The 14,496-nt window shown below is 41.7% G+C and overlaps 2 protein-coding genes across 11 annotated transcripts in view; one reads left to right on the top strand and one right to left on the bottom strand.

Moving 5' to 3' along the window:
* The window catches only part of PLAGL1 (PLAG1 like zinc finger 1), a 100,156-nt gene extending 93,123 nt beyond the window's left edge, over positions 1-7,033 (top strand). For 7 of the 10 annotated variants that reach the window (XM_082405522.1, XM_082405530.1, XM_082405526.1 and 4 more), the window contains 2 exons: positions 471-950; positions 4,748-7,033. In XM_082405522.1, the coding sequence (XP_082261648.1) occupies positions 799-950; positions 4,748-5,987 (1,392 nt within the window). In that variant the 5' untranslated portion in view covers positions 471-798 and the 3' untranslated portion in view covers positions 5,988-7,033. Of the gene's footprint in view, positions 1-470; positions 970-4,747 lie in introns of those variants that run through there. The other 3 variants (XM_082405528.1, XM_082405524.1, XM_082405523.1) reach the window with 2 other exon arrangements.
* A 684-nt stretch (positions 7,034-7,717) lies between these two features.
* Positions 7,718-14,496, bottom strand: part of ZC2HC1B (zinc finger C2HC-type containing 1B) — a gene marked incomplete at its 5' end in the record, with an annotated part of 35,040 nt that continues 28,261 nt past the window's right edge. The window contains 3 exon segments of the mRNA XM_082406070.1: positions 7,718-7,835; positions 7,930-9,248; positions 9,516-9,601. Coding sequence (XP_082262196.1) covers positions 9,156-9,248; positions 9,516-9,601 — 179 coding nt within the window. The 3' untranslated portion in view covers positions 7,718-7,835; positions 7,930-9,155.

The following is a 14,496-nucleotide window of genomic DNA, read 5'->3' on the forward strand; positions in this document are numbered from 1 at the left end:
GGTGTGATAAACAACTTATGTTCTGCCAACAGTGAGTGAAGGGGACTAGCCCATGGCTTGAATAAGCAGGGATGATTTTTTCTGTACCAGTAAAACACTTGAACACACTGGGAAGGTTTTTTGTTTTTTTCTTTGAATTGGTAGACTGAACTTCACAATGACCCGAAATTATGGTTTGAAGTCGGTAATACCGACTCTAAGGAAATAGGTGTCTGTATCACAAGGGAAAGTGTGCTTCATCTACCATCAAAACACTGTGCACTTGACTCCTGCCACCCAGGAGAAGCACAGACAGGTGGATTTATATGCAGAAGGACCTCTTACAGCACACAGGAGGATGGAGAGTTGTGCTGCATTCAAGCCATTTAAAGGAACACGTTGATTCCGGGGAGTTGATGCTGAACTGGTGGGGGAGGAGAAGCATTGTTTTCAGATGAAATGCAAGGAAACTGTTCCTCTTCTCTCCACAGACAGTCTGGTGATCCAGGACGTGCCCCAGCTCTAGTGATGCAGATTGCCTTTCTGCTCTGGAACCTCATCCATGCCTCAGACTTGCTCCTCTCAACCTGAGACTGCGTGGAAACTGGGATGTGGGAAGCAGGAAGCAGAGACAGTGGTAACTGAGAGGCCCATGTCTGGGTAGAACCAGGTCCGGGACCACAACGCTGCCTCCCCCCTGGCCTGGCGCTCAGCTGCTGTGGCTCTGCTGATGTGCTCAGCACCGTCCTTCTATTTGTACTTAAATGGCACAGCATTTGGTCAGCGCATCTGAAAAGGAAGGTGTGAGAGACAAAGCCCATGGCCACCTACCCCTGCCAATTATGTGGCAAGACGTTCCTCACCCTGGAGAAGTTCACTATCCACAATTATTCCCACTCCAGGGAGCGACCTTACAAGTGCTTGCAGCCAGACTGTGGCAAAGCCTTCATTTCCAGATATAAATTAATGAGGTGAGAGGCTTTAGAAAAGGTATGTACTTTCACACATTACCTTTAAAAGGCTTTGCTAGCCCTCAGACCAAACACCGCAGGGGAAAAGGGATGCAGGATGTGGATGCATTTTAGCCTTTATGGCTGTATCTCAAGTGATTACTATAGTTTTTGTATGACAGTTGTGCTTTGCAGTGTCCAGTTCACTGTTTCAACAAATATTTCTTGTGTTCCTACAATAAGCCAGGCCTAAGGACAGAAAGATGAGAAGACACATGGCTGGGGAGATAGTCATGCAAACACCATTCAAATGTAACCTAAGGGCTTTGACGGAGCTGTGCAGGTGGCGGAGGTTGATGAGACCTGGGGAGGCCCCTCAGCAGGGTCCAGTCTTTAGCTGCGATGTAAAGACTGAACGGGAGGCGACAGCAGGCTCTGGGAAAGCCCTGGGCCTCGTCCTCGAAGCGCACGTGCGCAGAGGGCAGCGGCGGATGGGAACAGGGGTGAGGCTCAAGACGTAGGGGGGAAGGGAGCAGCTCAAAACAGGCCTCGTCTACTGTCCTGAAGGGTTTGTTTTCTTCTGATAAGTCTAAGAACTGAAAAACATGATTTGGTCAGGATGTTAGAAAGATGGCTCTGGTAGTAATTTGGAGAAGAGGCTGGTAGTTTGGAGAAGAGGGCGGAGGCCCGTAGACTGACCTGCAATCTGTTGTTAGCAGTCCAGGTGTGAAATATGCAGAGCTGGTCCAGGTTCTGAGACTGAGCATGGAGGGAAGGGTTCACCTCCGAGCACTGGCTTTTGGAGGAGTTTCTCAACTTGGCTCTAAAAGCCACCCTAACAAGTGCAATTCTGTTGGGTATACAGATGTTAAGTATGTGCATTTAATCAGATTTTCAAAGGCATCCATGATACGACAGAGGGTAAAAACTACTCTTTTAGGAGATAGGTCCTTTTTTAGAAATAGTACATTTAGTCTGAATTATCAACATTTCTTGAGTGCCTATTAGGTACTCACTTCCCTGAGGGAAATGAATATATGAGATGTAGTTTCTGCCTGTAAAGGATTTTTATATTATAGAAAGACAATATATACTCAAAATCAGTAAGTGACACAGTAGGCTGGCTGATTGACAGTGAATGCTGTGTGTGTTATGTACTGAATATATGGTACCTTCAGAGCTATACACACAGAACTGCCACTAATCTATGCCTCTTTTGATACCTGGTTAAGGGAAATGCATCTTTTGCCTCTAACTTTCATGAAATGAACTTTTAACTTTCAGACTAACATATAAACGCATAGGTAAGAGTCAGAATTTAGCAGGACAGAGTTTCCATCTGAGTGGTATGAACACGAACCACATTATAATTAGATCTGGGAATGCCCCTGGAGGAAGGCACTTGAAAGAATTAAAGAGAGAGATAAATTATGGCTCTTAAGAATAGCACTGTTATAGATGATGTAATATAATAAGCTGATTTGTTAAAATAAGCCTATACACGCCTAAAATTCCAATGTGTTCTGTACATCGGCCGATCTCTAGTAGCCATAAATATGTGTTGAGTGCCTACTGTATGCACCGATTTTGTTGCAAAGGCTTCCTGTTTTGCAACACGCTTCTTATGTGTACACAGTAATTATCCTTACCCGAACACCAAAAGCAGTGTTAGCTGCAGTTAAGCCACAGTGAGGATATTATAACCATGGATAAAGACCAAAACACATATAGGAGATAAATATTTGGAAAAGACAGTGGCGCTAACAGATTACTGGAATGACAGGAATTAGGTGGGATTACTGTGGTAAACCGCACTGAAGAAGATGTCTTAAGCAATATTTAGGAGGTAGGTAGGTGGTGGTGGTTCTGAGGAAGGGAAACAACTTGTTCAGCTAAGGGTGTGAAGAGAAGCAAAAAAGGGAAGCAGTGTGCTTCATGCAAGAACGGCCTTCCCTGCCGCAGTCACCGACATTTCTTGCCTCTCTGGCCTGAAGCAGCGATCTAATAAAGGGATAGAAGAGTGGCGAGAGGGCAGGATGCTTTAGGTTTTGCTTTTTTTTTTTTTTAAAAGGCAGCATTCCATCCTGTGTCCCTCAGTTGTAACATAAGATCCATTTTATAAGCAGAGGTTGAAGAAGAAAATAACTGACTTGCTTAACTAGAAAAGAGAACGTGGGACTTCTTAATACAGCAAAGGATGAAAGCAGTTACATGGAGAGAGCAAAGGGCAGGAACAGTGATTTGGCAAGGCAGACGAAGCCCCAGTGTAAGCAGTTACCCCGGAGGAATTCTAAGATCATTGATGTGGTCCAGGTGACACCCAAAGACGGTGGTATTTGGTGACTATAGGACAGACTGAAACTGGTGGTTTCTTGGGTTGTGAGGTAAGAGGAAAAGTTAGGGAGGGAAACGAGATGTGGAAGTAATTTCAGCTATAAGATGATCATGTTCTAGATTGGAACTGTTGCATGAGCAGGTGAGGGGGAAATTAAAAGAAGAATTGGATGCCAGGCAGAGGAAAGAGTCAAAACAGAGGGGTGGTAGCTGGTAGAATGTGGAAACTGTTATTGCTCAGGTAAGAGTTGTGTCCCCCTGAGCCTTTCTCATAGGTAGGACAGCAGTAGGACAGCAAAGTGTGGGTAGGAAATACCAGGTCCAGAGTTGTTACCTTGGCACTGATCTACACAGGGGTGATCAATGAAATTTAATCGGGTAAAAATCCTTCACAAAGGAAAAAGGGGAGAGGGACAAGATCCAGAACAGAGCTTTAGGGTTCCTAAACATTAGTGCTGGACCAAATAGAAAGTTGTTTAAATGTCAAGTTTGTTATTTGCCCTCTAGCAGCCTCGAAAAACCCTTTCGACAACCTATGAATGTATTTAAATGCATGTGGAAGCTGGAGAGACCAGCATCACTTCAGATCCCCCAAATGCCTATTGCATTGTCCCCGTTCCTCAGCACTGTTTGTACCTGTCTCATAGAACCTGCCGCAGTCAGTGTATGTTTCCCTGTACTGTCCTGGGGTAGCTGCTTAGTCCTTCTAGAAAAAGTCCTTTTGAACTTTGCCGAAGAAATTACCAATGACCTTTAGGAAGCGAGTTGAAGGTGTCTGTCTAAGAGGGATCTTGAAGAAACGGAGACGGGCTGCACGCATGTGACATGACAGCCAATAGGAAAGTATTAAACGGCAGAAACTAAGACCTGAGCGTAAAGGTCTCATGGGAGGCAGGAGGCTGACGCTCCGAGAACAGGTGGTGGGCTTGGCATTCTGGGTCCAATTAGACACTTTCTCTGAGGTTAAAGATGACAGACTTCTTAGCTTTATGTCTAAGGCCTGGACTTTTTGTCTCAATAAAGACCAAGCAGAAATTGTATTAGAAACAGTAAAAATAACAACACTGGGGGGCAGGGGTATGGGGTTCTGTGTAGAAGGCAAATTGGATCACTTCTGGAAATTCAGAAATTTTAAGAGTATAGAATAGTCATTTAAACCCCTTCCTGAAAAATATTTCTTCATGATCATATATCTTAAAATGCTTGTATACTTGTATTTGTTTAGAAATCTCTTTGTGTACATTAGGAAAATGTGTTCTCAAAGCGTATTCTTTACAGGTGTGAAAACTGCATCATGTAGTACCTGTTTTTTCATTATACAGTTTATGTGTAGAATCTGGAAAATACAGAAAAGTATTTTAAAACTAAAACACATATACCACCACCTAGAGAAAACTACTATCAACGTTTTAATACTGTTTCTGTATGTTTCTTCAGCTCGTAAAAAACTGGGTCTGTTGTGAACTTCTTCCTTCTGCCCCTAGGCACATGGCTACCCATTCACCCCAGAAATCCCACCAGTGTGCTCATTGTGAGAAGACTTTCAACCGGAAAGACCACCTGAAAAACCACCTCCAAACGCACGACCCCAACAAGATGGCCTTTGGGTGTGAGGAGTGTGGGAAGAAGTACAACACCATGCTGGGCTACAAGAGGCACCTGGCCCTCCACGCGGCCAGCAGCGGCGACCTCACCTGCGGGGTCTGTGCCCTGGAGCTAGGGAGCACTGAGGTGCTGCTGGACCACCTCAAGGCCCACGCCGAAGAGAAGCCCCCTAGTGGAGCCAAGGAAAAGAAGCACCAGTGCGACCACTGTGAAAGATGCTTCTACACCCGGAAAGACGTGCGGCGCCACCTGGTGGTCCACACAGGCTGCAAGGACTTCCTGTGTCAGTTCTGTGCCCAGAGGTTTGGGCGCAAAGACCACCTCACGCGACACACCAAGAAGACACACTCACAGGAGCTGATGAAAGAGAGTCTGCAGTCCGGAGACCTTCTGAACACCTTCCACTCCATCTCTCCCCAGTTCCAACTGAAGGCTGCCCCACTGCCTCCTTTCCCTTTAGGGGCTCCTGCACAGAACGGGCTTGCAAGCGGCCTGCCAGCTGAGGTACACAGCCACACCCACGGCCCCTCGGAGCAAACCTCCCAGCCTGTACCCGCGCTGCCAGAGCTCCTGGCGCCGCTCCACCCCGCAGCATCCCCCAGCTCTCCCCCCCCACCCCTCCAGAATCACAAGTACAACACCAGTTCTACCTCATACTCCCCACTTGCAAGCCTGCCCCTCAAAGCGGATACTAAAGGATTTTGCAATACCAATTTGCTTGAGGACTTGCCTCTGCAAGAGCCTCAGTCACCTCACAAGCTCAACCCAGGTTTTGATCTGGCTAAGGGAGGTGCTGGTAAAGTAAACCTGCCCAAGGAGCTACCTGCAGACGCTGTGAACCTAACAATACCTGCCTCTTTGGACCTTTCCCCTCTGTTGGGCTTCTGGCAGCTGCCCCCTCCTGCTACCCAAAATGCCTTTGGGAACAGCAGTCTCACCCTGGGGCCTGGGGAATCTCTGCCCCACAGGTTAAGCTGTCTGGGGCAGCAGCAACAAGACCCCTCACTCGCCATGAGCACTATGAGCCTGGGCCAGCTCCCCCTGCCCCCCATCCCCCACGTTTTCCCAGCTGGCACTGGTTCAGCTATCCTGCCTCATTTCCACCATGCATTCAGATGACTGGTTTTTAAAGCGTACCTTTCTTATTCTGGAAGATGTTTTAAGAAGCATTTTAAACATCAGTTAGTTATGATACAAGGAAAGAGTGAGAAAGCAGGACTGGAATATGGCTTATTCAGTGATGACTGGCTTGAGAGAAGAGAGTTCTCGAACTGCATGTATTGTGCCAATCTGTCCTGAGTATTCATGCTTTGTACCAAATTTAATAAGCAAGTATTCTTTAATGGAACTGCAACCATTGTCATAACCGACATCCATACGAGGGCTGCTATATATAGGTGTTTGTCAAATTGAACTTAATCGTAAGCCATGATCATAATAATGTTAACTAAATAACTTTATGTGGCACTGCCTAGTAAGGGAACTATGGAAAGGTTTGGATTTCTCCAAAATGGGAGAATTTTTAAAATAAGAAAATAACCTTTATATTGCATATTATGACTAGGCTGTGTATTTCTTTTCAGGGATTTTTCTACCTTCAGGGTTGGATGTAGTTTAGTTACTATTGCCATAGCCAACCTATAGTTTTACAGAAACAATTTCTTGTGGAATAATAGATGTCTCCATTTTAAAAAAGCATTTTAAATGTAGTTTGAATATTTTCCACAGGATGCTACAATGTGAGTTATCACTTCATTTATCTTAAAGACTAAACTGATTGTCAGTTACATCTGACAGAAAAAAAAAAAAAAATCACTGTGTAACCAGGTTAAGCGGTAAAATAATCCAGGCGTCAGTCAAAAAAAGCATTTTACTGACTTTAATATTGATTATATTTTTAACAGGAATTTAAGAATATTACTGGAATTTAAAAAAAAAAAAATATATATATATATATTAAACAAGAATTTCCTTTGCTCTGTCTGGCTTAAAATACTACTCTGCTTAAGTATTTTTAATCACCAATAAGTAAATGCATTTTAAAATTCATCATTTAAGTCAATATTAGTTTTATTCAAAAAAGATAACGTTTTACAATGTAACTATAATCTATCTCTTGAATTTGGTATCTAATGAGTTTTTAAAATATAAAACCTAACCTTTTTTTAAAGCTCCTTTGTCTTTTGTGTTTAGAGGCTTTCTATATGAAGATATATCTTACATATAATAAACTCTACAAATTCTGCAAATGGCTTGATTAATTTTTATATACAACCATACCGCGGAACTATCCACATGGACCACATGGAGATAGATAGAAAACAGTTCCAGCTCCTTAGCCGGCTCCCTCATGCCCCCTCCTGGTCATTACATCCCCTACAGAAACTACTATTCTGACCTCCATTCAGCATCTATTAGAAACTAACCCCCTCCACCCTTTTTTTTTTTTGAGTAAAATAATTATGATTTAAGGTAGGAGCTTATATGTTTCATTAAATTCACAGTGCTAAGAACTTTTAGTTCTAAAAATTACTGTATAACATTCTGAATCCTTCCGGAATGCTATGTAATTTATTTCTGAGATATAGGTCAGAATACTAGCTACTGAAGTTTTGTCTAGGCTAGGCTACCATGATCCCGTTTTACAATGGTGTTTACTATTAATTTCTAGTACAAATTAGAAATTATTTCATATTGGGATTTCTTCAGAAAATATGCCCCCATAATAACTGTTTATTTTTGCTTGTTTTACCTCTCAATAGGGTGGGGTTGGGTAGAGAAAGGGAAACCTTGAGTTCGTTTGCCCATTAAAGCAGCACATTAGCCACATGTGAGAAACTGTGGTTCACAGTCCTTAGAGGTGACGCTGCTGACCATAAAGGGTGGCAGGCATTGTAGATCAGCTCCCTGGGGCTGGGCTGCTGCATGTGTGGAACTGACATGGTGGCTCCTTAAACTGCGGTTTCACTTGCAGGGAAGAAATGAGACAGAGGGACACAGGTTACCTCGTCAGTAGGAATCTACTGCTCTGGGATGTCTAAGTTCCCAAATCCACTCTTACCTCTCCAAGGGAAGGCAATCTCCCAGAGCAAGCGGAGGGTGGTAGAGTGGCAGCTCCCCTCAGCTAAAGCTTCCCAAATTCCATTTACAGAAGCTTCCATAAATACTTTTATGTGGCTTACGAGTCTTCAGTCAATTCCGGAACACATACCTGATTTACCTGAGCATAAAACATAGCATTTAGTTCCCAAAATACAGATCGTAAGACTTTCAGATGTCGTGTTTGCTGTACCACAGGTGGGAGTAGGTTGGTATTCTCCTAATTAGACAGAAAAAGATGGCTTACTCCTAAATAAAATTCCCTGAGTTTAATAAAAGATTAAAAAATTCTTAGATTAAAAAGCATGAGTTAAGTATAAATGACTCTACAAAAGGAGTTTACTAACCCTTAAGATGACCAAGAGAAAAAAATAGTTGAGACACCACCTCCCAACAGAGCTACATAAACCAATGGTGAAATGAACAGCTGACTTCCAAGTTGGCCGTGATAAATAAATGGCCTGAGGCCACTTAGAGCGTCCTCTCCATAGGGTGGGAAGGTTACTGGAACCTGTTCCTTCCACTGTAGTGTTCCCCCAAAACCGACTGTGTACACTGGTATATGTGAGACAATTCTACATGGTATACAGATGGACATTTAAAATAGGAGTGGTAACTAATTATAGTTTAATGTTCATTAGAAGCAAATAACAAAGCTGAGATTTCACAGCTATTATATAGAATAAAGCTAGGTAAAAAACGATTTTCCTAGAAAGCAATAATGTTAGTACACCAAAGACTGTTTCACTAAAAGTTTCTAATATCAAAGTAACATTTTCTTTAAAAGCTTATTAAATGTCCACTTAAAAAAAAAAGCTTCAAGTGAATCTTTAAATCAAGCATTATCATACAGGTTGACGTGGTGTTTAATGATTTGGGGGGAAAATTTTGAAGGGAGTGGATAAGAAAATTTGAAGCTAGTTTTTACTTGTCCTACATGATGTCTCGAGAGAAATCACGGGCATGTAAACAGATGTCTCCCCTTCCTTCCCCTTAGGCGGCTTTCCTGGGTACACAGCCATCCAGGCTGAGGACTTCTAGGAAGCCAGTCCGAAAGCAGAAAGAAAAGGCACTTACTTTAGAACTCCGTTGTTTCCACATTGAGGATGTTAAGTAATATAGGCCTCTTTAAATTTTCAATTGTTTTAACAATTCACACGTCAAAAAGTCTCCAACTTCATAGCAGTCCTATTCAGTGTCAATCTCAGGGAACTGTCCTTGTTTGGAAAAAGGGACAGGGCAGTAACCTTCCAGGTCAAAATGAAAAATCATTCCCCTTTCCTGTTAAATCCAAGAAACAAAATGAAGAATCATTCCCCTTTCCTGTTAAATCCAAGAAACAAAAACTGAATGTCATTTCAAACTGTATGTTTAACAAAAGAGTAAATTTCAAGAACATACATTTTAGTAACCCAAATCAGGATTTGTCCAAATTCCTCTTTGACTGGCCTGCTATGGATTCATTCTCTTAAAGGCTCATTAACTGTCTTGCCCATTGGATGATCGGCAACACCTGGATTAGAGGTAAATTTTTTTTTTTTTTCTTACCTGGCCTCTAGGAGTTAATCTTTTTTTAGAAGATTTAGTAAATCCTTGCCTGAATTTTGCTCCAGAAGCAGGGTCCACTGCTAATCCTTTGCAGACATAAACAGATTTGTTATTATGTAAAAGCAAACATTAGCAACAACAGAAAAAAGAAATGATTACGAAATCCTCACACTGGATTCAAAAATCTCTATTCTTCTTTTGTTTAGTTTTGTAGCTATAGACAAGTTCTCAGTCCCCATCCTGGGCCAAATAATAAGGAAAACAGAAACTGTCTCAGGAGCCTTCTCTCCTCTACCCCTAGGCCTTCACTTACCCGTGGATGGGCCCTTGGACCACCACCTCAGTGGCCCACCATTTATACAAGCTGACCCTCAACACCTCTCCCCACTACTGCCCTGGCTTTCAAAATGTACCCTGAGTATTTCATGTCTTCACAATTCTTTGCCTGCTTTCATGCTAGAAAGGGTTTGATAAGCCTTATGGAAGCATGAGATGCCTTCCCTCCCAGGGGTTATTTACACAATGATGGACTCAATCCCCAAACAGGACTCTTTTCCTTCGTGTCCAACAGCACTGCTAGGTATGGAGATGTAGGAGTTAATGGATATAGGCATACCATACCATAGTCTGTTTTAAAGGACCACATGGTATGGGACGGGATTCTCAAGGAAATCATTAAAAAAAAAAAAAAAAAAAAAAAAGAATTAGTGCTCTCTGTCCTAGAGGCCTCCTTTCTAATCAGTGTTTTACAACGGGGGAATAACCAAACAACCCAAGGAAATCGTGAATCAATATCAAAGAACACAGGATAGAAAGAACTCAGTGTTCGTATTACCCAAAGATCTCCAAGTTTTATTTTTTCCAAGGAATCAGCAACTGACCCTTCAATACTCATGACATTTGCTACGCAATTAGGTTAAGTAAGGAGGGGAGGCTAGTGCAGGGAAGATGCTTATAACCCTGATCAAATCCACTGGCTCCAGACACCAAAGCAGAACCTACACCAACAAAACTTCATAGGCAATTCACTAAATATATGAAGCAACGCAGCTCTAGAACCCAGAACTACATTTTCACAGTGATCTTAGTCTCTCTGTATAAAGGTGCTGGAGAAGCTGCTGCCCAGAGGTACCTTCCCTGTAAATCTGTCACTCTTATATCAAAACCCTTGAGAAAATAGCCATGTAGATATTTGCTGACTAGGCTATAAACTCAGTTCCCATCTGAACATCAGAATCTTCGTGAGAATGAAGGAAGAGCCACACCTTTTTCTAAAACAATTTCCTAACATATATCTACTAAATAATATATACCTACTAAATAATATATAATATATACTAGTATATAATATGTACTAAATAATGTAATATATAATAATATATAAATATATGTTTATATAATTATCTCCTTAATCTTTATATTTTTTGACCCAGTTTTCCCAAAGTAGATAAAGATTTGCTTGGCTCTACCATTTCCTATTAAAAATTACTTGTGCAAGTTGCTTTTCCTCTCTGTGCTTTCCTCACCTGTAAACTAGGGATATGAATAATATGTCTACTCCCCTGTGTTACTTTGAGGATTAAATGAGGATTAACGAAGATTAATATATGAAGAGCTTAGAAGAGTGTACAGCTAAGCATGGGCTACTGTCCATGAAGAAGGGAGATATTCAGTACAGCAAAAAAGTAGAAACAACCTACCTATTCAAGTCAGGATAACAGATAAACAAGTTCCATTGTATTTTTGTGATATGACACTATGTTTTTAAAGAAACTCTTTGCCATAGGGAAATGTTCAAAGTTTGTTAGTGAAAAAAATCAGGATGTGTACACAGACTATGATCCTAGCTTTGATAAAAGAAAAACAAAAAAGGAGTATAAAGAGAAAAAATGAAAAGAGATATCAATGTTAACAGGGTGTGGAATTATGGATGTTTTTTATTTTCTTTACACTTTTTCTTTATACCATTTATACCATTTCTTTATACCATTTTCCAGTATCTTCTACAGTAAGCATTAATTTCTTACATGGCAATTAAAAAAAAAATGCTCCTTCTCAAGAGACATTTTTGCAGACTAACTTAAAGTGTCTAGAACCAAAAAGCTTCTAGGTCATCATAATAGTCTAACTTACACAGATGCGCATGCCTGGGGATGTGACACCAGCATCGGTGTTAATCACATAGAGTCTGGACATCTCGCCAAGCATTTAGGGCCCTCCTTGCTCTAGTGCCAGCCTTCCATTCTAACTTTAACCCCAGTTCTTCTCTGTGCTTTGGCCAAATGGGCCATTTGTTTCCAGAGTATGTCCTCTGCATTCTTATTTCCATATCTTTGTTCATTGCTTCTGCAACTTTTCTCCATTGGTCAAAATCTAGCTCATCCTGGGACTTCCCTGGTGGTGAAATGGATAAGACTCCGTGCTCCCATGAATGGATAAAGAAGATGTGGCACATATATACAATGGAATATTACTCAGCCATAAAAAGAAACGAAATTGAGTTATTTGTAATGAGGTGGATGGACCTAGAGTCTGTCATACAGAGTGAAGTAAGTCAGAAAGAGAAAAATAAATACTGTATGCTAACACATATATATGGAATCTAAAAAAAAAAAATGGTTATGAAGAACCTAGGGGCAGGACAGGAATAAAGATGCAGACATGGAGAATGGACTTGAGGACACGGGGAGGGGGAAGGGTAAGCTAGGACGAAGTGAGAGAGTGGCGTGGACTTACATATACTACCAAATGTAAAATCGATAGCTAGTGGGAAGCAGCTGCATAACACAGAGAGATCAGCTCGGTGCTTTGTGACCACCTAGAGGGGTGGAATAGGGAGGGTGGGAGGAAGATGCAAGAGGGAGGAGATATGGGGATATATGTATATCTCTGGCTGATTCACTTTGTTATAAGGCAGAAACTAACACACCATTGTAAAGCAATTATACTCCAATAAAGATGTTAAAAAAAATATAGTAAGAAAAAAAAAAAAAAGACTCCGTGCTCCCAATGCAGAGGGCCTGGGTTCAATCCCTGGTCAGGGAACTAGATCCCACATGCATGCTGCAACTAAGAGTTCGTATGCCACACTAAGGAGCCCACATGCCTCACCTAAGGAGCCAGCGAGCTGCAACTAAGGAGCCGGCAAGCCACAACTAAGGAGCCTGCCTGCCACAACTAAGACCCAGCACAACTAAATAAATTAAAAACAAAGAAACTGAGGCTGAGTTAAAAAAAAAAATGTAGCTCATCCTGAAAGCTCATCTCAAATGCCTCTACCTCTATGAAGCTTCCTCTCTCTGACTGTCACCTCCTCCATAAAGCCTCCTCAGCAAAGTTGATCTCTTGATTCCCTTAGGACTTTTATATCCCACTGTTAAATATTAGATATAATAATTATTGACTGCCTCTCCCCCTAGACTTTTTGAAGAATCCATGGGTATAAGAAACAACCATACACAATAACTATGTGCTGAGTGAATGAATCCTTTTGAACATCAATGGCAGCTGTGTATCAACTTCATGTAATGTCACATGTTCTCTTGGGCAGAGATTTTCCTGTACATACATAACTTCTTAGAAGGCTCTGGGACGGATAAGGGTTGTGCCTGACACACATTTCCCCTGACTGAGAATTCAGAACAAAATGTTATAAATGAGAGATTCTAAATGCTTATTTTACTCAAGAGAGTTGAAGAATGACAGCTAGAGTTTTAGAGGGCTAACTACCAGCTAGATGAAGACAGTAAAGGATTTATGTGGAAGACGAGTGACACCAACTAGCCTAACTATCGACTGTAAATCTAGAAATAGCAAGACCAACAACAATTTTTAAAAGACCCTCATATTACAAATAGATTAATACTGACCAGAACAAAAACAATGGCCAGCAGATGCGAATCTGATTCACGTAAGGGCCTGTTTACATTAGTGAGAGGGACTCAGTGCTTTTCTCCAAGACTTAAAGAGTTTTCAAAATTAACCTCCCCTCAGTAGACTTCTGCTTCCTCCCCAGAATGGCTCCGAATAAAATGTGACTAATTTAAAGGCACACTAACCCTGACAATTTTAATTTTAAATGTAAACAGGTGAGGCCACAGGAAAGAATAGAAATTAAATTGAAAAAGCATCTTAAGCCTGAAATAAAACAAAAAGCTACCTCTTAAAGCTAATTAACAGGACAATTCTATCATATGCCAGTAATCTAAGTGAGAAATTACAGACTTAAGATACCCATTTTTCTCCAACATATTTCATTCAAAAAGTATTTACTGAGCACTTCATAACTGCCATGAACAATTCTAACAGGTAGGGATACAGCAGCACAATACAAAATAGACCAAGCAGACAGATCCCTGCCTTCTTGAAACTTACATCCCTTTTTCTGGGGGTGGGGGGACAGGAAGGAGATAAACAAACCTGTAATGAATACTAGATGATGATAAATGCCACTTTGAAAAACTACAAAGAGAATGATGGAGGCCCTGATCACTTCTAAATACAGAGGGTGTGGGCAAGGCGCACCGGGAAGAGGACACTCAGCAGAGAACTGGAGGGAGGGAGACAGCAGTGCAGATCAGTGAGGGAGGGTTCTGGTTTTCAGCAGAGGGGCAGCCCGTGCAAAGGCCCTGAGCCAGGAGTGAGCAGGACTGAGAGGAAGCAGTGGACGGCGAGGTCAGGTTGGCACAGAACCCAGTGTGGGCCCTGCCGGACTCTGCCTTTTACTTAGCAACATCACAGTAGCTGTAAACCACCATTAACTAGTCAAGAACAAATATAATACTGTTTTGCTTAGATCTGCTGGCCTACTCCTCTGTTTCCTAGTGTATCAGAATGGTGTCTTTGTAGCGTCCCGCTTAATGCCACATACTGGGACACGGGACTGCTAAGCCCTAATTCAGGACCTTTCCACTGGTGCCTTGCTGCTGCTTTAAAGAAATTATTTAGTTCACGGAAGGAACTCTTCCCCTATTTTCAACAC

This window comes from Balaenoptera borealis, assembly GCF_965194805.1.
Source record: "Balaenoptera borealis genome assembly, chromosome: 9".
Lineage (NCBI taxonomy): Eukaryota > Metazoa > Chordata > Mammalia > Artiodactyla > Balaenopteridae > Balaenoptera > Balaenoptera borealis.